General features: G+C 47.6%; 1 protein-coding gene across 4 annotated transcripts in view; it reads right to left on the bottom strand.

Annotated features, from left to right (window-relative positions):
* PTCH1 (patched 1) overlaps window positions 1–19,383 on the bottom strand; it is a 73,259-nt gene extending 53,876 nt beyond the window's left edge. For 3 of the 4 annotated variants that reach the window (XM_058043522.1, XM_058043523.1, XM_058043525.1), the window contains exons 1-2: window positions 13,126–13,346; window positions 11,424–11,616 (exon numbers count right to left, since the gene is read on the bottom strand). In XM_058043522.1, coding sequence (XP_057899505.1) covers window positions 11,424–11,616; window positions 13,126–13,326 — 394 coding nt within the window. In that variant the 5' untranslated portion in view covers window positions 13,327–13,346. Of the gene's footprint in view, window positions 1–11,423; window positions 11,617–13,125; window positions 13,347–19,310 lie in introns of those variants that run through there. The other variant, XM_058043524.1, reaches the window with a different exon arrangement.
* Window positions 19,384–22,075: the final 2,692 nt, after the last annotated feature.

The following is a 22,075-nucleotide window of genomic DNA, read 5'->3' as shown; positions in this document are numbered from 1 at the left end:
CCCTGACATAAATTTTACACCGCAGCTGGCATTTACACACTTAACATTACCATATGTATAGCCTACTCTGTGCTAATTATGCTAATCACCTGTCTAACTCTCTGCTGCGAAAAATGGTTGTATTTAGCAGTCCACTGCCTACCAATACAGCTTACTGTGTGGCTGAAATGTACATTCAGACGGCTCTGAATGGCAAGATTTTTCCACGTTGCTGGCTTCATTCAGACCACAGAAAAATTTATTCAAGTCAACTGGTTTCGGTCCGCAACAAAAAAGTTACGAGAAAAAAGTGAGTGTGTTCCTGCCCTAACATTCTAAGTCTGCTTGCAAGCAAAATGATAAATCAATTGGTGTGGGAAACAAAAAGGGAGAAAGATTTCTTTTGCAAGCCATGTGAAACTGTAGCCTATTAAAAAAAAAAAAAAAAAAAAAAAAAAAAACAGAAAAAAAGAAGAAAAAGGTCATCCTATTTCCCCAAATCTCTAGAAAGAACAGTTTAATAGATATTTACATCTGCTCACAATTCTCTCAAGTTGCTACCTTTTATCTACAGTTGGAAGTCATACTAAACATGTTTCGGGTTTTGTTTCTTGATCTTAATAATTTCTACTAGAATATTACATTTTTTTTTTATCTACTGCTTAAACAGCATCAGCTTCTAAACAGCTAGGGCTTCGCTTCTCTTCTGACGATGGGAACCCTTTGAAAAGTTAGAGAAGACAATTGTAAATGAAATCAGAATAAGGCCCATGTTGAGAGGCAAATAAGAAAAATGCCCAGGAGATACTTTATTGTACTGGTTAAAGAAGATACTTTATTGTACTGGTTCTTCTGGTGAGTATCTTCTTTAAGTACTTTTTTTACCATTACAGAAACGGTAACATAAAAAAAAAAAAATTAAGTTGTAATGAATAAGGGTTTTTTTAATGCTTAGTGTCAGCAGGAAGGGAGATGTTTAATTGAGTTCCTAAATCTCATCATTCTACTGAGAATCACACTGAGGAGACTACACCAAGATCTGCATTGGGATTACATTCCTGAAGCTTTTTAAATATGGTTTATCACCCAAGCAAGTTCCTATAACCCCCCTCTCCTCTGCACACACCCAAGGAAGCTATGGTAGTTCACAGATTTCTCAGATAACCAAAATGTAAATCTGATTATGACATTACCCTTGGCAATTTCCTTTCAGGTTAGATTTGTGAAATCTTTTTTCAACAAGTTTTAAATGTTATGAAACAGCATGTTCATACACAAAATAGAAAAATGTGCAAATAAACCTTCTAAATCCACTACCGCATCTGAATAAGGTAAATACACTGGAAGGTAAGTCATTGTTAAGCCAAGGGATTTAACTAAAAACAAGAACAACTCAGCAATGTTTATGCTCAGAAGGTCCCATAACATACCCATTCACAGCATGAGGTCAAGAAGATCCCTATGTCTGTGCCTTCCCAGCTTCCCATCCTTTGTCCACTCTGCTTCCACATGCAAGAGACTGCTGCTCACAATAAGGTAAAGTAATACACTTTGCCTGTCAGGAATGGCCTGTACTTTAATATTTTACTTATTACATTGCCTGCCTGACTACACTATAGACCCTCAGCCAAGACACATCTTGCTTTCTAGCATCTCAGTTTCAGTTCTCTGCTAGTCCAAAGCACTAATTTATCTGTGTTCTTTCAGCTCCAAAACACTGGTTGTGCAGCCAAAACCAGAAATAACACTACAACTACTGTTTATTTCAGAGCATGCGGATTTTCCCTTTTCTGCCCTTTTTTTTTTTTGACTAGGAGATGGACCACCCGGCTCTCATGGCACAGAACACTATTTACATTGCAATACTTGACTGTGTAATACATCTGGCATTTTTGGGCAGGATTCCTGAGCTAGGGGCCAGAAGCCCTCAAGCAATGATTTAACAGGGGAGAAAAAAATCATACAACTTGACTCAACAGTGCTCATTTCTAGTTTGCTGCACTTAACTTTTGATTACTGACTGAAAGGCAGAAATGCATCATACTGGTAAACAAGAGAAGACTGTTTCTTATAATTTATCTCACTATTAATAAAAGAAGACTGTATTACAGTCTAATGACTGAGCTTCAGGTAATCCGGGTGTACAACACTGCACATGTGCTTGCACATGAGCAAAATACAGATGTTTCAAATACACAATGATTACTTGTATATTTGAAGCTGAAATGAAGTTCAGTACAATTCTCTAAAGAAGCAGCACCTTTGCAGAAAGAACCAGGTTATGGTTTTCTTCATTCCCTTACCTCTTGTATATTTTGCTCAAGCACTGAAATAACTAAGTTTCCCAAAACCAAGCAGAAGTTAAAGCCAAGACATTCATGCTAAAAACCAAAATTAAAATTCTCCATACATCAAAACATGTATACGGTCAGCAGTTTCCATGAAGAACTTTTTACCTCATGAAACTACTACTGCTGCCAAAATCAGTCTGTTTATAGTAACTGAGGTGATAGTAAATGAAAATAACAGAACAAAACCAAGAACGAGTAAATTGTATTTACAGATATGAAACAAAGTTTACACAATAAAAAAAGAATAAAGAATTTTTTTTTAAATTCTGAATTAATAACTACTCCTTTCAACTCCATTCTATCTATTATACAGTACTGTACAGTAAAAAACTACTCCAAGTCAAAAGTAACTCAATTAAGAGCAAGGGTGAACATAATGTATTGTATATGGTATTCCTCAGTCATATTTGGCACAATCTGAGTGGATAATGAAATAGCACAGATTATGCAAAACTGGAGTAAAATATTTTCACATTCTCCTTAATCCATGGACACAGAAATGAAGGGGTCATTATAACATGGCACACATTCTCAGCACAGATATTACACTTTAAAGCATAGAGTTTTCTGTCATGAGGCACCGTCTTGGGAATCTGCCACTCCAGCAAAGCATCAACAGAACAAGGCAGAAAATTTTATGGTTTCTTAAGTATTAGTGAATGCTGCACATATTTACTTTTCTGAACTCTGATAGGTGACTACATTCTTATAGTAGAACTGTCATGCAGACCTTAAGAAGTTCTACTGATTTCTCCAGGTTTTCCCTGGAAGAGTAACTCACTTCCTGCATGTTACAAGGCAGCAGAAATCTGAGAAATTAAAAGAACCAAAGCCTGAAATACTGAAGAAAAATAAGGATGGCTGAGAAAACAGATATAACTGTATAGTATATACAAAGAAGAGTGAACTTCTTGATAAAATTCTGCACTTCAGATCCTGCTGAACTCTGAAATAGAACAGCTAGAGCCACATACACACACACCACCATCTACATCATCTGTAGACAGAAAAAGCACTGTGCAAACAATTGGACTTTATTCTGTATACAGAAGAAGACACCTGACAAGTAACAGTCCGACAAGATCTATAACCAAAATGCTGTTTTAACCAATCAGAAAAAAAGCTAGCTGTGGGGCAAAGAACTTTACAAGCATGGTTTTACCAGAGTGGTTATATGTTAAAGCAGGTAATTCACAGTTAAATTAAAAAGATTGTGCATAACAATCCAACAGTGTGAAAATGAGAACCTGTTCTATTAGACACCAAAAGAAAAGTAGTTGCAAACACATCAAAACCAGCATCCTAGTGGACACAGCCCCAACAGGTCATAGGGAGGTCAGTTTTTAAGGAAAAATCCAACTGAAATATAAACATGGCATTATGGAAACCAGACAAATCTCCCATAGCTCTGTCCAGCCAGCACTAATCTAGGCATCAGCGGTGCTACATAATCTAAATAAAGGGATCAGTTGGTTCATACATCTGGAAGCTGTCATATTTTGGAGCCTCCTACCAGTCAAGTGTAAGTGCAACATTCACTTGGATGTAACAGCCTTTAAATTTGTTGAGTGGTCAAGAACAGTTACATGCATACACTACATCATATTATGACTTTCTGGGGAAATATTGAAAATATTATTTAATGACAGGGCTTGGACCACCTCTTGCCATGAAAAAAAGAAAAAAAATCATGAAAATAGACAGATTCAGGGTGAGCAGCTCAGGTTTACCTTAATGCATTCTATACTCAAAGCAAGCTTGAGCATCCATGGCTTCTAGAGTTCATTCTTTTCTGAACCCACTGGCTGCTGATGAATAATGAGGAAGGAAGGCCACTTCTCCACAAAAACAAGCAAATAAACATAAAACCAGGCCACTTGGCAGGTGGCAACAGCTGGTAGTAAGTAGGGCCCAAAACACTCACCATCACATCCGCAACTTCAGTAGCAGCCAGCCCTACAGCAGATTTAGGTCTTTTGCTTGCCTACACTTCCCTGTTCCTGCTCAGCAACAGCAGCATGGGGAACAACAATAAAGCAATGTTGCTTTCAACCATTCTATTTCACTCCAGGACTTCTGTACCAAAATCTGCAAGCTCTCCAGAGCTACAGAAATGCCTTCAAACCCCACTCATAAGCAGCAAAATCCCCAGAGCACAAACTCAGAAGAGGAGGACAATGGCGCAGCCCAGGCGCCACCCTCTTTAAATACACATTCCAACAGAGAAAAAGCAGATCTTTCCAAACAATGATCTGTAGGGCACATTCTAGCAGGGCATTGGCAACACTGTTAAGTTTGGAAATAACAATGAAGATGAATTTTCTCCAGCCTTGAGTAAATTAAATGCCTCTGATGTCTGAAAGGGAGAAGGAACCATGCAATAATGCACTTACAGCTTAGAGGGGTGCCAATTCTACAAGGGGAGCTTCTCTTCCCTTTCCCTGAAGAGGCTAAAATATGGGCACACTTATTCTGCTCTGGCTTTGTACATGGGTATGGCCTGGTCACACTAGAGTCATCCCAAGTTCTGTCACCACATTCAGTGAATTCAGGATTTCACCCTCTACCTTTTTACTGACCAAAGAATGGTCAATACCTTTATTAAGGCTCTTTATTAAAGGCAATACCTTTATTAAGACTCTTACAGACAAAAGAGGAATTTTAGGTACTGAACCTGCAGGAATTTTTTCATGTACAAGCTTTTCATCAAGGAACACCAACTCCGAGCAATGATGTGGATGCCTGTCAAGATGGAACTTAACAGAGGTCTCCACTGATTTTGAATTTAATAGCAGGCTCTTGAAAGCTGACAATCAATTAAATATATGTATAAGTAAAACCTTTAAACATCTTTTCCTAACAACTTGCAGAGGGAGTTCAAATTCAAAGGAACATAACACTCTGATGTTTTTATCCACAAATATCATGTAAATATTAGAATTTTATGTTCCTTTTAAAAACAGTGGCATGGATGGAAACACTTTTGTGCTTCATCAGTAAACACTTAAATAAACATGTTGCTCAGATGACCATCCTTCAGCTATCATGTAAAAAAAAAAAGAGATGTAATAAATAATCGTACTGAAGTCAGACAAAATAGTGGCTTGGAAATTTTTCACATGAACACCTTCCAATGAACTTTCAATATTCACTGAGGAACGCAACATAGTGTAAGACAACAGTCGAGGATAAGTAAGCTCTTAAGTCACCTGATTCAAAGGAAACAAATGAATTTGGTGATGTGATCAGAGACAATGTCTTGACTGCCACAGAGCTTGCCAACAACCATTTTGACAGACCGAAGAGCAGAGTAACTTCTGTAACTTCTTCTATACCGTGCCACAGGTGATACAGGTGCAAGCACATCTAAAACATCTTCCCTGCTGCTGTCCACAAATGCATATGTTTGTGGGAGAAAGGAATTACACTTGACTGTGTTAAGTCCTGCTAACTGTACTCAAACAAACCATGTTACTTCAGCCCACTTACATAAATTTGTCTCCTTGAAAGAACAAACTAATGCAGATCTGTTCCCTTACTATTCTTTTTTGTTTCTCCAAAGAACACTAGCGTAAAGTTAACTGGTGCCTTTAGGCAGAACTTAAGAACAACTTTCCACCTGCACTTAATCTCGCTGAGTTAAGACAACTGAGAATCTACGGAAATAATACTGGTTCCTGCATCATTTGCAGACTTTCCTCATTCACCTTATTCGTAAATTGCCGGGGTAGATTAACATATTTTAAGAAGGGTCAGCCATAAGTACAATAAAGCAACCTGATTTCTGCCCCTTAAGAGAGAAAGGAAATAATACACATATCCCAAATCTTGACTTACAAAGTATTTCTGCTGTACACACTCTATCCTAATGCACCTACAATTTGAACACGCTCACTTTATTCCACATACCTGAACTGAAGTATGCAGCTTCTGAGGCACTGTCTGCAAGATGTCCTACCTATCTGTATCATCTACCCTCTTCCTTCAAACTGGCTTAAAGAAGGAGCTCTGCATGTTAGAGCTCAGTTCAAGCTCACAAAGCTTCACAAAGCTTTGTGAAGAGGGCTACTTAAGGAGGGAATAGCTTGACTGAGCTTCAGCTAAGAAAACAAAAAAGGAAGGGAAGAACAGCATGATCTTTGGCCACCTAAGGAAGAAAGCTAATGAAAAAAAGTGAGGAGAAAAAAATCCCAAGACAATGATGACATGAAATGAAATATCAAAGCACAAGACTAGACCATCTCCCCCATTATAAGCTGCTCCAATTAACATCATTTAAGGCATTGCAGTAGCCAAATTTCAAGCTTCATTTAACAGAACCTTCACTGGAGCCACAAAACTACCTTCTTTCAGCAGCAGAGGCTGTGAATTTACATGTGTGACTGCTGCTGACACACTGGATCTTAGACTGCCTGTTTAGAGTGGTCGCACATAAACATATCCAGTTATGAGCATGATTTCTTTTCCATCCAGAGCACTCGCTAGCTATGAATGGAGGATTCTAAAAGCGCATCTGTGTCCAACAAAATTCAGTCACCGAGGAAATCAATGCAAAGCCCTTTTTTTCCTCTCTGTGTGTACAATGTATAAAGATGCTAAACAGTCTCCACAACTCCAGAATGCATGGACACCCACATACAGCAGTTCAACTCGAGCTGAATAACAGAACTGCCATTAAAATGCCAGTCCAGAATTAGTCTGCCCTGGTAGACAACCCCTTCCCCCCACCACCAGCAGCAAAGTATGCACATGAACAGAGATCTGTTCATGTGCTGAAAAGATACAGGTGTATGTCCTAGGCAAATAAGACTGAGAGCAACTCTACAAGACAGCAACATAGATGGAGCCACTGTGGGACCCAGTGTAATAACTGAAGTATTCTGAACACCAGCCAGAAGAGTACTATATTTTAAAACAAACCCCCCCCAAAAAAAAGCTACTCTACAACACTTAGTAGCAAGTGAGAGGAAAGCCACTTTGGTATCAGGAGGCACAGAGAAGGCCAAGAATGCTAGCATAAATTCTGAAGGAGGAAGACTACTAGAGAAAATCTGAAAGAATGATCTTTTGAAGTTCTCTCTTGGAAAGTTTACCTATAAGGTGAGTTTCTAAACTCATGTAAATATTTCAACCATAGCTGCTGCAGGCTCAGACTACTAATCATTTAACTTTGAATGAGTTTTAAGACCATCCACAATCCAAGTTCACTTCACTGTTTGATGGTTAATTCTGTTATGGTTTTAAAGCAACCGTTTACTTCCAGCAAATTTCAGTGCTGTATTATGTTCCATGGTATTCAGAAATAGACCATATCAAATTTGTCTTTTTAAATACTGCCAATTTATTCAGCAATAATAACTGTAAACAATTTCAGTAGCAAATCAAAACTGTTTCTTGAAGTGTATTTCAAGTAACCTATAAATCTACACAGCACATTCAAGATAGTCCAGGGATCAGGCCTAGCTGGAATGCGGTTGGGAAAGGCATGATGCTCCCTGACCAATCTTATCTTCTTCTACAACTTAGTGGATGAGGAAAAGGCTATGGAGAGTGTTTACCTCAACTTTAATAATGTCTTTAACACTGTTTCCTATGGCACTGTTCTGGTAATACTGGCTGCTCATGGTTTGGACAGGTACACTGTTTGCTGGGTTAAAAACTGGCTGGAAGGCAGGGCCCAGAGAGAGTTACTTCCAGCTGGTGACCAGACACTGGAGGGGCTCTCCAGGGCAACAGGACAAGTCCTGTTTAAAATGTTTATCAATTATTTGGATGAGCAGTTCAAATGCCCCCTCAGTCAGTTCCCAGATATCACCAAGCTGGATGGGAGTGTTGATCTACAGGAGAACAGGAAAGTTCTGCAGAGGGACCTGGACAGGCTGGATTGATGGGTCAAGGCCAATGGTATGAGGCTCATACTACATTCTACAACATGAAGTGTCAGGTCCTGTCCTTAAGTCTCAACAGCTCCAGGCAGGACTACAGGCTTGGGGAAGAGTGGCTGGAAAGCTATCCCAAGAAATGGACCAGGGGAGGCTGAACACGAGCCAGCTGTGCCCAGATGGCCAAGAAGGCCAATGGCATCCTGCCCTGGATCAGCAATAGCGTGGCCAGCAGGACCAGGGCAGTGATTGTCCCTCTGTACTCAGCACTGCTGAGGCCACACCTTGAATTCTGTGTTCAGTTTTGGCCCCTCACTACAAGAAAGACATGAAGGGGCTGGAGCAAGTCCAGAGCAGGGCAATGGAGCACAAGTCCTATGAGGAGCAGCTGAGGGAGCCGGGGTAATTTAGCCTGGAGAAGTGCACTCTTGGGATGACTTCATCCCTCTCTACAGCTACCTGAATGGAGGATGTAGGCAACAAGTAACAGGATAAGAGGTAATGGTCTCAAGTTGCTCCAGGAAAGGTTTAGATTGGATAGCAAAAAAATTCTTCACAGAAAGGACTGTTAAGCACTGGAAGAGGCCACCTCTGAACTACCATCCCTAGAGGTATTTAAAAGGTGTTTAGATGTGACATTTAAAGACATGGTTCAGTGGTGAACATAATGGTACTGGCTTAGCAGTTGGATTTGATGATATTACGAATCTTTTCCACCTTAAACAATTCTATGATTCCATATTTGGCCAGCACTGCCTAGTTCATCCAAACGCTCAATAAACGAAAGGTAAAGTGAGACAGCTGTTTTAATAAACAGGACAACTCAGCCACTGCTTCTTCACTAAGAAACCTTGACCTAAAGAGTCCCTTACTGTACCAACCTCCATGGAAGGTACATTAAAGCTGTTAGGACCAGCTCTACGTAAGTGCAGAAGAAGAAGTTTGGTGCTGCTTTGCGCTTCTGCTTAGGAAGAAAGGCATTCTCCATGCTATCTGTTCCATCTCAAACTCTCAACTTGTACTCCTGTTTGTAGCTTAGCAATAAAAATATGCAACTGCTATCTGTTAGGTTTAATTGTACAACACCCCGATTCATGAGCAGAACATTTACAGAGCTTCTACCAAGAAAGCACATTATAACAAGCTCCTTTCTGTGGACCATCATGTAGTGCTAGAATGGGAAAACTAGAAACAAAATTAAATTTAATCCATGTTTTATTTCACGTTAATCTGCTAGCTTTTGCTGGTTAGTTTTGAAATGCAAGAGTTTTTAAATGCAGAGTTTTAATTTCTTTTCAATGAAAAAACTAAACTAAATAAGTATGAAAATACATAGGTCAACACTGTCAAACTAGCTGCTTTATGAATTCATCTTGTCAATAAAAATCGCAGAAATCAATTTCCACTAGATTCTATACTAGGGACTTCCCCTCACTTCTTCCCCATAACAATAATGACATGAGAAGAAACCAGTGTAGCAACTATTTTGCAAATCCTATTTTTTTCCCCTTGAGAATTGTATTTTTACTGACAGGCCAGTCACTGAGGCATCATCAGCAAGTAGTTTCTTAGAATTACAAGAATACAAAAAGCAGGTGGCACTAATTGAATAGGATCACCATTCCAAGCAAGCGAACACCAGTGACATCAGGATAATAAATGTCAGCAGAGCATGTGGGATGGAGCTGCAATCACATATTAATCTATCTAACACAGAAAAGCAGAAACAAATTGACAAAAGAAACCTCTCCACAACAACCTCACAGCGTATTTGGAGGAAAAATTAACAGTGAAGGAAAACAAGATTCATAGTCATTTCCATTAGTATTTAAGGTACTGTAGTTAGTGATCAGTGCAAACTCTGACGGCACGTCTCTGCCTGCAGATGGGACCCAGCAGTGCCTTATTCTGTTTCTCAGGCAGAACTGTTGGCAGCAGATCTCCTCATACTTTGAGCTCCTGGACTACTCTACACGGACCAAAAAAAGATCACTACTTTCCACAACAGAAAAAAGCAACACCTACTAAATGACTGGCGAATCCAATCCTGACCCCAATGCGGCTGTCATCTGCAAGGGTGGACTCCGACCCTATACGCTCTAATTCACCTCGGGCAGGACAGACCACCTTCAGAACAGGCACCGACTTTGTTTGCACTCAGCCCTAGCTTTTCCACACATGCACATACAGAGAGCTATTTAGAAATTATTATTTATGCAGCCTCTCATATTAACTTTTATAAGCCAAATACTGCTGCAAGCTACTTTGACATAAACCTAGAGTAGTAATTGCTAGAGACAAGGAACTCTGTTTCCACGTCCACCCAGCAGCTAGAGGGGGAACGTGATCCTTAATAAACAGTACTTTCCTCCACAGAAAAAAAAGGGACGGTGGGGAAATAAAACACTAAAACAGTAAAGAAAACGAGAGAAAGAAGAAAACAGCTAAGAAAAAAAACACCTCTAAGGACTACACCTAAACTCCAAACTCGCGGCAGCCTGGTGCCATGGCCCTCAGCGCGGGGCGCGCCGCCCGGCAGGCTGCCCCACTCCGGGCTCCCCTTCGCCTCGGCTACCTTTCTGCCTTTCTTTCGTGGTTGTGGTTTTTGTTGGGTTTTTTTGGTCGTGGTTTTTTTTTTTTTTTTTTTTGTGTCTTTTTTTTTTTTTTTTTTTTTTTTTTGTTCTCTCCCTCTCCTGTTTTCCTTTTTTTTTTTTTTTTTTTCCAGCGCTGCGCCCCGCGCTCCCCACAGCTGAAACCTGTCCAAGGCCAGGACCACACACAGGCTCCCGCCCCGCCGCGCCGCCCGCCCCTCCCCCGCCGCGGCCGCGCGCACTCCCAAAATGGCGGAGGGGGCGCCTCCCGGCAGCGCCGCCGCTTCCCGCCGCCGGCGGGGACGCGAAAACCCGCCGCCCGCAACTCGCCCGCACTGCGAGCCGGGGCACAGGCGAGGGCGCTGGGCGCTGGAGACGGGCTGTCCCGGCGGCCCCCCGTCGAGTGCACGGCCTGGCCGCCGCTGCCCCCCACGAGCGGAGTAGTGGTACGCGCCGCCCGGGGCTGCGCGCCCCAGCTCAGGGCCCGCCTCCCGCCCCGAGAGCCGCCCGCCCTCCCCGTCGGCGGCCGCTCCTCACGGGCATGCAGAGCGGCCCCGGGCCGCTCTTCCCTGCTGGGCAGGGACGCCAACAGAAAACAGGGGCACCCCCCCCGGACTTACCTTCCACCCACAGCTCCTCCACGTTGGTCTCGAGATTAGCTGCCCTTAATCCTACAGCGAAAGCCCCAAATATCAGGAGGCCGACAACCAAAAACTTCCCGCAGTTTTTCTGAATGTAACAGCCCAGTTTAAACAACAGTCTCTGAAACTTTGCTCGCAGCCACAGCGGCGCTTTCCGTCCCGTCGCCTTCCCCTGCAAAGCAAGAAGAGGTCAGTAGTTGCGGGCTGCGGCAGCCGCATTAGTAGGGGGAGCCCCCCAGCCCTGCTCCGAGCGGGACAGCTCGCGGCTCTCGGGGCGCAGTCCCCGGAGGAAGGACGGAGCGCCGTGAACAGCTCAAACAGGCATCCTTCCGGCAGGGCCCCTGCCCCGCGGCCTTGCCGAGCAGCCACCCTCGAGCACGCACACAGGGACAAGATGTACCTGCTGTCAGCCATCCTTGCCCCAGGCCTACACGCGAGTTTGGGGGTAACAACACTGCGTCGGCCCCCGGGCCCTCGCCTGTGCCGGCCATCACCATACTCATCTCTTGCCCGAGGCATCGCCACCAGCTCAGGCTGCAAAGAGACCTGTGGCTCCAGGGAAGAAGGAACCACTTCTGACAAACCTCAACAGCCACAAGAAAGACAAGTCCCTTTTCCTGTTCTCCTTGGAACCCCAGAATGGCTGGGAGTAGAGGCGGGAGAGATTGTGTGACAGACAGTGGGCAGCACTGGCCATTTCCCCCATTCCCAGCTCCTAGCAGGGGCTTGGTGCTGAGGCAAGACCCACGTGGTGAGCAGCGCTGTAACATCTGCAGTAATTCATTTCCATAGAGTTTGGAGACGCTGTGTGATCTGAATTAGGAAGTAGAGCAGCCATCTGTAAGTTACGACAATATTTGTGAACGGAAGAGGGCAGCCACATGGACTTTTTTTTCCTCCTCCTTTCCCTCTTCTTACAAAGCCTAGAAATCCGCTCCCTGAAGTGAAACCATCCCTGCAGCAAGGCAGCTTTTGGAGATTGTTTACTTTGAACATTTTTTGGCCAGCGGAGATTGGCGGCCGGGGCTGTCCCCCCGCCCCGCCCGGCACCTCCAGTCCTCCGCGGGGACCGGCGCGGCAGGGTTAAGGTGGCAATTTGTTTATGGCCCTCGCTCCCCCTCCGGCCGCTGGGCAAGGGAGAGAACCGCTGCCTTCTTTGCTGGGGGACCCCGTTCTCCCAGCCGTTCCGCCGTCTCGGCTCTCGGCGGAAAACTTCACAAAAGCCCCACTTCTGCCAAGAAGCCGGCCGGTTTCTCCCCTGTTCCGGCCGGGAGCGGGTGTTGCCGAGATCGCAGGGCGCTGCGAGGGGATGGAGAAGCAGAAAGGAAGCGGAGAGAGAGAGGGGGAGCGGGAGAGCGAGGGGCCTGGGGTTAGCCATGGGGATGCCGGGACCGTGCAGAGGCTATTTCGGGAAGTTTAGGAGGAGAAGTGCTCCGCAGCACAGGCACGCACCAGGGCAGGCACAGGCGAGCAGGGAGGGAAGGAGGGCACTCTCTCCCGCACTGAAGAGTCACAGACGTCCCTCTCTTTTTCCCAGCATTTTATTGGTGGCCGTTTCGTTTCCATCTCCTCCTTCCACCCCCGCGAGAAAACACACCACCTCCCTCCTCCTCCCCCGCGGAAAAAGCAGCACTACCACTAGCGTGTATCTCTGGAAAAAAGAGTGAGAGATTGAATGCACCTTTGAAATCTGCTCCAAGGCGAAAGCCGCATCGCAGTAGCTTGGTCGCTGCAGATACTCCCGGTCGGGCACCGCGGCGCGCCGATTCCCTCCAGTCCTTCGCCGCCTCCCGCCGCCGTTTCTCGGCGCCCGGCCGGGGTGGCCTCCGCCGCCCGCGCTGCTGCTGGTCTCCGGCTCCGACGCGTTACCGGCCGAGGCCATGTTGCCGCCGCCGGCGGGACGGGAGAGCTGCCGCTGGCGCTGCCGCGGCGGGGCCCGGGGCCCCGGGGGTGCGGCGGGGCCGCGGGGGGCTGGCGGCGTTGCGGGCCGCGGGCTGCTGCTGCTGCGGGGGCTGCTGCCGCCGGGGCTGCCGCCGGGGCCGCCGCCGGGGCTGCTGCTGGGGCTGCTGCGGCGCGGCCGCCTCACGCGGGGCGCGGGGCGGCGGCTGCCGCCGCGGCCGCTCCGGCCGAGTCGCTCCCCGCGCCTCCCATTGCCACATCGCGCGCGGACCCCGAGCTGCAGGCGGCCGCTCCCCGCGCCCGGCGAGGGCGAGCGGACGGGCGGGCGCGACCCCCGGGATCCCCCGGCCGCCGCCGCGCTATCCTCCGCTCCCGTTGAAATCGCCTACTCCGGCCGGCCTCCGCTGCCTCGGGGAAGCCGCTGTCCGCGGCGGCGCTCAGCGGCGGCGGCGGGGCGGCGGCGCGGCGGGCCGCGGCTGCTCCTGCTGCTGCTGGGCTGCCTCGCCGCGCTGCACCATTCTGCTTCAGGGCCGGGGTGCTTCCCGCGGGCCGCGGGGCCGGCGCGGTTCCGCGGTTGGCCCCGCCGCGGCGGCGGGCGGGCGGCTGCCTGGCGCTCTCCCCCGGTGTGTGCGCGGCAGCACCGAGCTGCAGCTCCTCGGCTCCAGAGATGAGATGGAGAAGAAAAAAAGGACTCTCTCCATTTGGATAAAGAGGAGGAGGAGGAGGAGGGGTGGGGGGGGGGAGGTGGGGGGAGTATGAGTGGAGAGAGAGCGAGAGAGGGAGGGAAAAAAAAAGGGGCTGAGAGCCCGCCCCCGGGGCTGTCAGATGGCTTGGGTTTCTGCGAGGTGATTGGCTCGGGGAGGGCAGAAATTACTCAGCAAACATGACTATTATTAGCTGCTTAGCAACAGCTCACCAAAGTAGAGAGACCACCCAGGCCGGCAACCCTTGTGTGTGCATCTCCAGCTTCAGGGGGAGCCTTAAAGAGATCCAGTCTTCTTTGCATGCAATACTTCCATTAAGGAATGCCTTCTCCCTCTTTCTTCTTCGTTTTCTTTTCAAGAGCGTTACTCCCCCCTCCCCTTACTCCCCTCCCCCGACCCCCGTCCGGGATGCTTGCAAATACACGCGCGGAACTTTCTTGCCAGGGACATACAGAAATACATTTTTCCCTTTTAAGAAAAAGAGAGGGAAACGAAAAAAAAGCAGCATTAAACGATTTCTAAAGGCCTTAAAAGAAAATCCTTTTAGAGGCACCTTGGCCTCGAGCTGCAACAAATACTGGGAGGTCCGAGCTGAATTCCCAGGCTTGCAGGAATAATGACAGGGTGGTGGATATTGCGGTAGAAAGTGCCAGATTTTTCTCCTCCTCTCTTTTTAACTAAAGAGGAGACTTAGTTCCTTGCAAGAAAACCACTCCGTCCAGTTAGAAAAACACAATGAAAATTTAACACTTAAGGGATTTAAAGCCGCGCGGTAGCTAGCTGTTTCAACTTAGGACTCATTCTTTAACTGAAACCTGAGGAAAGCCAATTCTAATGTTTTTAGTGTAAAAGTCCATGAAACGCAGCCTTCCTGGCCGCGCTGAACATTTCTCGAACTACATGACGATTGTTTACTTTTTTGGCACCGCTTCTCCGCGTCTCCCTCCATTGAGAATCAGCCATTAATTGCTGCCTCTAGAGCTGCGCGCGTCCCCCCCAGCCCCGAGCTCGGGCCCCGGCCCGCAGCGCGGCTCCCCGCGGGGCAGCTACGGGCCGTGGCGGACACGCACGGGTACCGGGGCGGGGGGCAGCCGGCAGCCCTTCCCTCCGTCCGTGGCCCGGCCGGGGAGGTGCCCTGGGGGGCTGCCTTCCTGCGGGACGGCTGCTGCGCGCCCGCGGAGGAGCGCGGCTGTAAACTGTTCGGGAGCGGCAGGGCGGGTGGGAGAAATGCGGCGAAGAAGAGAGGGGCGTGGGGAGCCGAGGTGAGAAGAGAACCCCGTGCAGCCCCTGCCCGGTGCCGTGCCCGGCTCGACAAGCCCGCCAGCACTGTTCACCTCTCCCTTCAGCCCCGCCGTGCGTGTACCTGGGGCAGTGGTCCTGAGCAAAACCCCTGAGCCCCTGGTCACTGCAAGCGTCCTCTTCCCCTCGGCGGGCTGACGACCGCCTTAGCGGGGCCGTCCCGGCGCCGGCAACGCGGGCTGGCAGCGTCCCGGGTGCCGGGGCCGCCGGCGGGAGCGAGCTGCGCACCGCACCTCACCGATTTCTCCGTGAGACTGCCCAAAGGCAGCAACTGTCAGGACCTTTCAAGGGCCAGACCCGCCGGCTAGGGGATCCCTTTTTCCTTTGATTTCATCCCAACTCCGTTTTTTCCCACCCTGGGAAACTTGTCTCCGTGAAGGCCCTGCCCTGTGCCCCGCACAGGACTCTCTCCAGGAAAGCTGCTAGGGGCAGCAAGCTGTCATGCATGCCCACATAGGTGCATACGTATGGGAGAAGGAAACCTGAAGCAGTTGCCGCTGGAGGCTGTTTTCTGTTTGAGGCTGAAACCTGTTCCTGGGGTGCAGTCGGCCACCTCCAATTCAAGTTTCCACTTGCGAAAGTGACCATCCATCTAGCTAGGAGGTGATGTGACACTGCTTCTGGAAGTGCTCACCCTCACCGTGTCTGATTGGGTAACAGGGCAGGGGAATGGAGAAAGAAGGGATTGGTTCAGAAGCAGAAGCATTTTGGTTCAGTCTCCTGGTAGGCTCCAAAACCAGGGAAGAGTGTCCTTTCAAGCACCTGGAGGCCCCAGCACTGTCCTAAGGGCCTCCTGCCTGCTAGTCTTCACACAGTAGCCTAAAGCCCATTCTCACTGCTGGTTCCAAAGCTCTATCTGAAGACTCAAATTTAACAAGCATTGTCTTAATCTCCCCTCTCTCCCTGTGGTCTGGAAGGACTTTTTTTTTTTTAAGCATACACAAGAGATTAATTACTGAAGAGATCTAATTGGTCTGGGATGGGTGTGTGTATGTATGTTGGGTTTTTTTTTCTCCCCTCAAGGAAGAAATGTCAGTGTAAAAGTCTCCACTTGGGTGGTCAGAGCAATGGCTGCCCCCAGTCTGCCTCATAGCTGATGCCTGCTTGCTACATTCCTGGCAATAATGTTGTTCCTAATCAATCTGCCCTTATTAACATTTGTAAGCCCTGCCGACTGTGATATGCATGCCCTGACTGTGCAACTGCTCCTCCGCACCAAGGGCTACCTCCATCGTCAGCAACTCGAGAGATCTCCCAGATTTCTTATCTAGGACGCGCTATGTGGTGAAGGCCTTGGAAATTGTCTCGTTTTATACAGGGGCTGCAATCTACAACTATACATACCTGTAGCTTTCAATGCCTAGACAGCCGAGGCTGGTGTACAAGAATTTCAGCACTGACTGTAGTCGTAGTGGCTTCATTTATAATGCTCTGTCTCTTACTTACATTCACTTTGTGTTCATAACCTCTGATACTGCAGAGCACTTCTCCAGCCAGGTAAGGGATCAATCCAATAGAGATTAACAGTCGGTAGCAGATATTTACAGTGATGTTACTTTAACACATCTTTTCCAGGTTGCTTTTCATCTGCAGACACCCGCCAAAAACATTTGCACTGCTGGAGCATCTGATTACCCTAATAAAGACAGAAATTAAGCACAGCCACTTTGGGTTTCTTTTGTACGGTTTACAAGAGTGCTGGTCCTGGGAGAAGACCGACTGGTGGAAAAATCATCAGATTTTTTCTATTCCCTCAAATTTCTGTCTCTTACGCAGCTTTGCATCGCACAAATGCACAGGTCTGCCCCGGCCCTGTGCTCCGCCCGCACACCTGATTCTGGCTATGACATAAGATCACAGTCACTGGGGTCTGCAGGGCGGCCTGAGCCTCCCTCCCTCTCCTTTTCGAGCACTCGGAGAGTCGTGCTGGCCGGCGGGCCGGCGGGGGCTGCCGTCGGGGGGCGGCGGCGCGCAGCGGGAGCCGCTCCGCAGGGCAGCGCCGCCGCTCAGCGCCCGCGCCTGGGCAAGGAGGCGGGCGGCCTCTCCCCCTCCTCAGCCCTGGAAGAAAGGGAACTGCTCGAGCCAACTTGTCAAAATAATGCGGCTAATTACCCCTGATCTCCTTTAATGGAAAGCTGCTCTGCACGCCACAAAGGAGCAAATGAGGGATCTACAGCACCAACCCAGGAGCGCTGGCATTTTCTTCTGCGGAGGGCTGCGGGGAAATGTGCCTCCAGAGGAGTCTCCGAAGCTTCTGAGCTCCTCCCGCACAGCAGCGGACTCCCAGAGGAGAAGAGCGCACGGGGAGCTGGAGAAGACAGTGGAAGGAGGAACAGCCCGCTCCGTCCAAAACCACGAGGACATCCCAGCCCTAGGACACTTAGTCATATTCCACGAGGGGCTTTACCTCTATAAACCCAAGTAGTCTTCAAATCAGATTCTCTTCCTGGCAAAATGCCCCGCCACTTGCAGGACATTAATGTGCCTTGAGAGGGGAAAGTTACACTGAACCTTTTTTAGCCAGGCTGCACAACACTTGGTCTGTGTAAAGATAGAGCTCAAGTTTTGCATGTGCCAGAAAGAAGGGCATTCACTTCCATGATCTCTGCCATCGGGCCTTGAAGAAAAAAAAGCTGAACGACACAATCTCTTTGACCCACTGCTGGAGCAACAAATTTATTAGAGATATAGGCGTGAGAAATGAAAAGGAAGTAAAACAATTCAGGCTCATTGTATGTCTTTCTTTCATACTGCTAATCCGGTTTACACATCACGCCTACATGTCTCAATAGGGCTTTATACACTGTGGCAAAGGCAGAACAAAATAAAAGGTGTGTGTGTGTGTGAGTGTGTGCGTGCGTGTGCATGTGTGTGTGAAATAAGGATAAAAACATAGAAGCCTAAGACATTTTAATTCAGAGTGAGCTGCCAGTTTTATATCCACAGGCTCTTAAAATTAAACAGATTTTAAAAGATTCCTTCTCCTCCCCTCCCCCCTCAGCCCTAATATTTCTAAACAACACTACCTGCTGTCCAGATACAATATCATGTTACAATTCAGACACACAATGCCCCCAGTAGCCGTAACCAGAAATTAGATACATCTATGAGGCTGGTGCTGAAACAAGGCGAGACTCTCTCTAGCTCGTCGTAAAGGCTATCTGGTTAGGAGCTGTGAAACACCCACTTTGGCTCCAACACTTCTTATAAAACCATTCGACGATACCAGAGGTCTCCCCATTTCCCTCCGCGCTTTTGCCTCCCCCAGGTCTCCCTCCCGTAGTGGGGCTAAGGCACCGGAGAGCTGAGATGTGTCACTGAACATCCGCCCCTCTCCAGTCCCTGGAAGCAGTGGGACAGCACGCTCGAGACCGATTACAGCAGCGCTGTACCGGTCCCGATGGTGCCGGTACCAGCCACACAAGGGGTCCAGTCCTGAAGCCGGAGGCTGAAGCCACTATTGACTTCAACCTAAGGCGGCCCTTGTCCTGTAGAACCTAGCCCCAGAGAAGTTTCTGCTCCCCACAAGGCAGCTTGTTCTGACCAGAGCTCACACAGGTGCGAAATGCAGAGGCGGCCGTCTTCTGCGGCACTGCAGTCACCTCAGGAGCTGCCTCCCATCAGCGGCCTGTCCCCCGCGCATACCTACCGCAGCTCTGAGCCACCTCAGCGCCAAGCCGGGCGAGCTGGCCTGGCCCCGGGGAGCCCCGCAGCCCCGGCGAGCCCCGCAGCCCCTGCTCCACGCCGAGCCCCGTCACATCCCGCCGCCGTACCCCGCGCTGGCGTTCCCGCTCGGGCCGCACCCGGTGCCCGGTCGATAGCCCCGGCCCCCGACTGCGAGAGGGAGGATCCCCCCGCCCCCTCCGGGCCCCGGCGAAGGCCCGTGTCGCCCCTCCAACACCGCCCCGGGCCCGGGCCCTGTTCGCCGGGTCCCGCTGCCGCCCTGCGAAGGGAAGGCACCTACCATCACTGCCCCGGCAGGAGCCGCTCGGGGCGAGCCGTGCTGGAGGTCTGCGTGCGTCCTCATTCACTGCTACTGACGGCTTAAATGGAACATCAGTGCGTTTCTTTTCTTTTCTTTTCTTTTCTTTTCTTTTCTTTTCTTTTCTTTTCTTTTCTTTTCTTTTCTTTTCTTTTCTTTCTTTCTTTCTTTCTTTCTTTCTTTCTTTCTTTCTTTCTTTCTTTCTTTCTTTCTTTCTTTCTTTCTTTCTTTCTTTCTTTCTTTCTTTCTTTCTTTCTTTCTTTCTTTCTTTCTTTCTCTCTTTCCTTCTTTCCCTCTTTCCCTCTTTCTTTCTTTTTTCCCTTTTTAGTTCCTTCCTTCCTTCCTTCCTTCCTTCCTTCCTTCCTTCCTTCCTTCCTTCCTTCCTTCCTTCCTTCCTTCCTTCCTTCCTTCCTTCCTTCCTTCCTTCCTTCCTTCCTTCCTTCCTTCCTTCCTTCCTTCCTTCCTTCCTTCCTTCCTTCCTTCCTTCCTTCCTTCCTTCCTTCCTTCCTTCCTTCCTTCCTTCCTTCCTTCCCCCCCTTTACGCCGAAGGAACTGAAAACGTAAAAAAACAACCCTCCTAGGCTGCAGACATTCTGCCGAGTGCTGGAAAGCCTCACAATTACATGCCTGTTTCTATTAAGCAGCTCCATCGTCCTCCACGTGGGTGGTCTGGCTCTCAATAGGCAGGACCTGTCAGGGTCACGTGACCGGCCCGCGAGCGTTGCCCCTTTACAATAAACTTTAGGGAAAAAAACGGAGGAAGGAAGGATGGAAGGAAGGACGGAAGGAAGGAAGGACGGGAGAGCCCCGCGCCGCTGACCCCGCCCCGCCGCTCCCCGCAGCAGCACAGCACACCGGAGCCCGCGGGTCTCCTGCAGCCCCTGCCTCCTCCCCCTGCTCCCACCTGGGCTCTCGAGGGGAGGAAGGGTGCGAAAGGCACCAGACTGGCGGCGTGCGGCTTCCTCGTCAAAAGAAATACATAGCCGGATGGGTACAGAGAGGAGAGAGAAGGAGTTTTCTTCTGGCTGCTGGGCACCCCAGACTGCACCAGATTTAGCAGCATGTTTGTTCCTAAAACCTTTATGCCCGTCCTCCTCAGTTTTGGTAGAATCCACTAGAAAGACATCTTTCAAGTGAAGCAGGGCAGTGCAAGGAGTTACCATCAGTGAATAACTCCTGAACTTTACTGGTGAAGACCACAGTGATTTTATTTTAAAAGCAACATTTTTTTGAATAGTTACAAGCAGAATATACAAGCAGAAATTTACTACTACTTTTCTGGAGCTTGTGGTGGCTGATATGTTACAGGATCTGAAACTAGTGTTGTCAAGTGTTCCTCCTGAATTAGGGTACGTTGTAAGGAATTAATTACCTGTCTTTGGAAGATGATTGTCACTCACTGTTTATGGATGACCCTTTTCCTCCAGTCAGTAACATTTGATTTATTATTAGATTTGGCATCTCTAGAACATATTTTGAGAATAAAATACTTTCTATATTGCTGCAGTCCTGTGTTCAAGTTGCCCAGAAAATTCTGTTTGTGTTATATTTTGAAAATGTGCTTCATGATTGGGTTCAGTGATTCACATGACTTTTTTGTATAATTCTTAGCCATATTTTATATCACTCTACTGTTAGAGAGTTCCACCAATAGAAAATAATGTGTATGTTACCGTCATGTGTTCATTATCAACTGTATAAAAAGAGTGTATAAGAAAAACTGTAATGAAACCTCTTATAATCCGATTGCATTGAGCAGCCTGTACTCCATATATATGATCTGCATAAAACCAGGCTAGTATCAAAATAGTGAGTAAGAAAGACATTTTTTTCCCCTATAGAAATTACATGACAGGGGCTTGTGTTGATGACAAAGACTTGGAAGAGCATGGGAAAATACATTTTACTGGATTTTTAAAACATACATGGAAAACATGGAAGGGAAGCAAAGGGAAACTGAGAAAACTAAGCCCAAACTGACTTTGCTGCTGAAGACCAGATATCCTCCCTCTAAGCAGCACTATGCTTCAGTGCTTCAGTTTTATCCTGTTTTATTACCCTTTGCTCCTGTATGGATAAAGACCATATTTCAATCCAATTCTGTATTTTCCTTCTGAAGCCACCGTTGAAGGTCTTCACTAAAAGTTATGTTTGCTGCAGCTATGGGGTAGTTCTGCCAAGAAAATGGTTCTGAACATGTGACAAGTCCATCCTGTCAATAACCATGTGTTGCACCTCTGTTTGAAACACAATTAGACATACAGCTAGCTAAGATTAAGAGAGCTATCTCATAGTCTTCGCCTGGCCAGAGAGCCTCATGCCTGGACAAGTGAATCTTGTAAAAAGCATCTTCAGATCTGAACAAGTTTCTGAGTTTTGGTTTTTTGCTTGTTTTATATAAAAACTGTCCTTTATTATTCCAGTCTTGACCTGCGCTATCAAGAAAATGAGCGCCATGTCCTTATCACCGGCTCTTTAAAATCCACATGGTTTTCAGCTATAAGCACATTCTTCTTTGAAGCAGAAAGAAGGGAGACACTGCTTTCATTTACTTTGTTTACTTTGTTTTCATTTGTTAGGTAGAGGAAGGACGTGGAAGCCATGGATACAAGTCTGATGGTCCTTTGCTACTTTATCACATGTATCTTCCTGATGGCTGGTGATATGGGAAAACCAATGAAAAAAGATGTTCAAATGGCGAAGCGTACTTCAGAAAACCCTACTACCAGAAGTGTTAGACTATTTTT

The sequence above is a fragment of the Melospiza georgiana genome, chromosome Z (assembly GCF_028018845.1).
Source record: "Melospiza georgiana isolate bMelGeo1 chromosome Z, bMelGeo1.pri, whole genome shotgun sequence".
Taxonomy (NCBI): Eukaryota; Metazoa; Chordata; class Aves; order Passeriformes; family Passerellidae; genus Melospiza; species Melospiza georgiana.
This window is presented reverse-complemented; position numbering and strand designations above follow the sequence as displayed.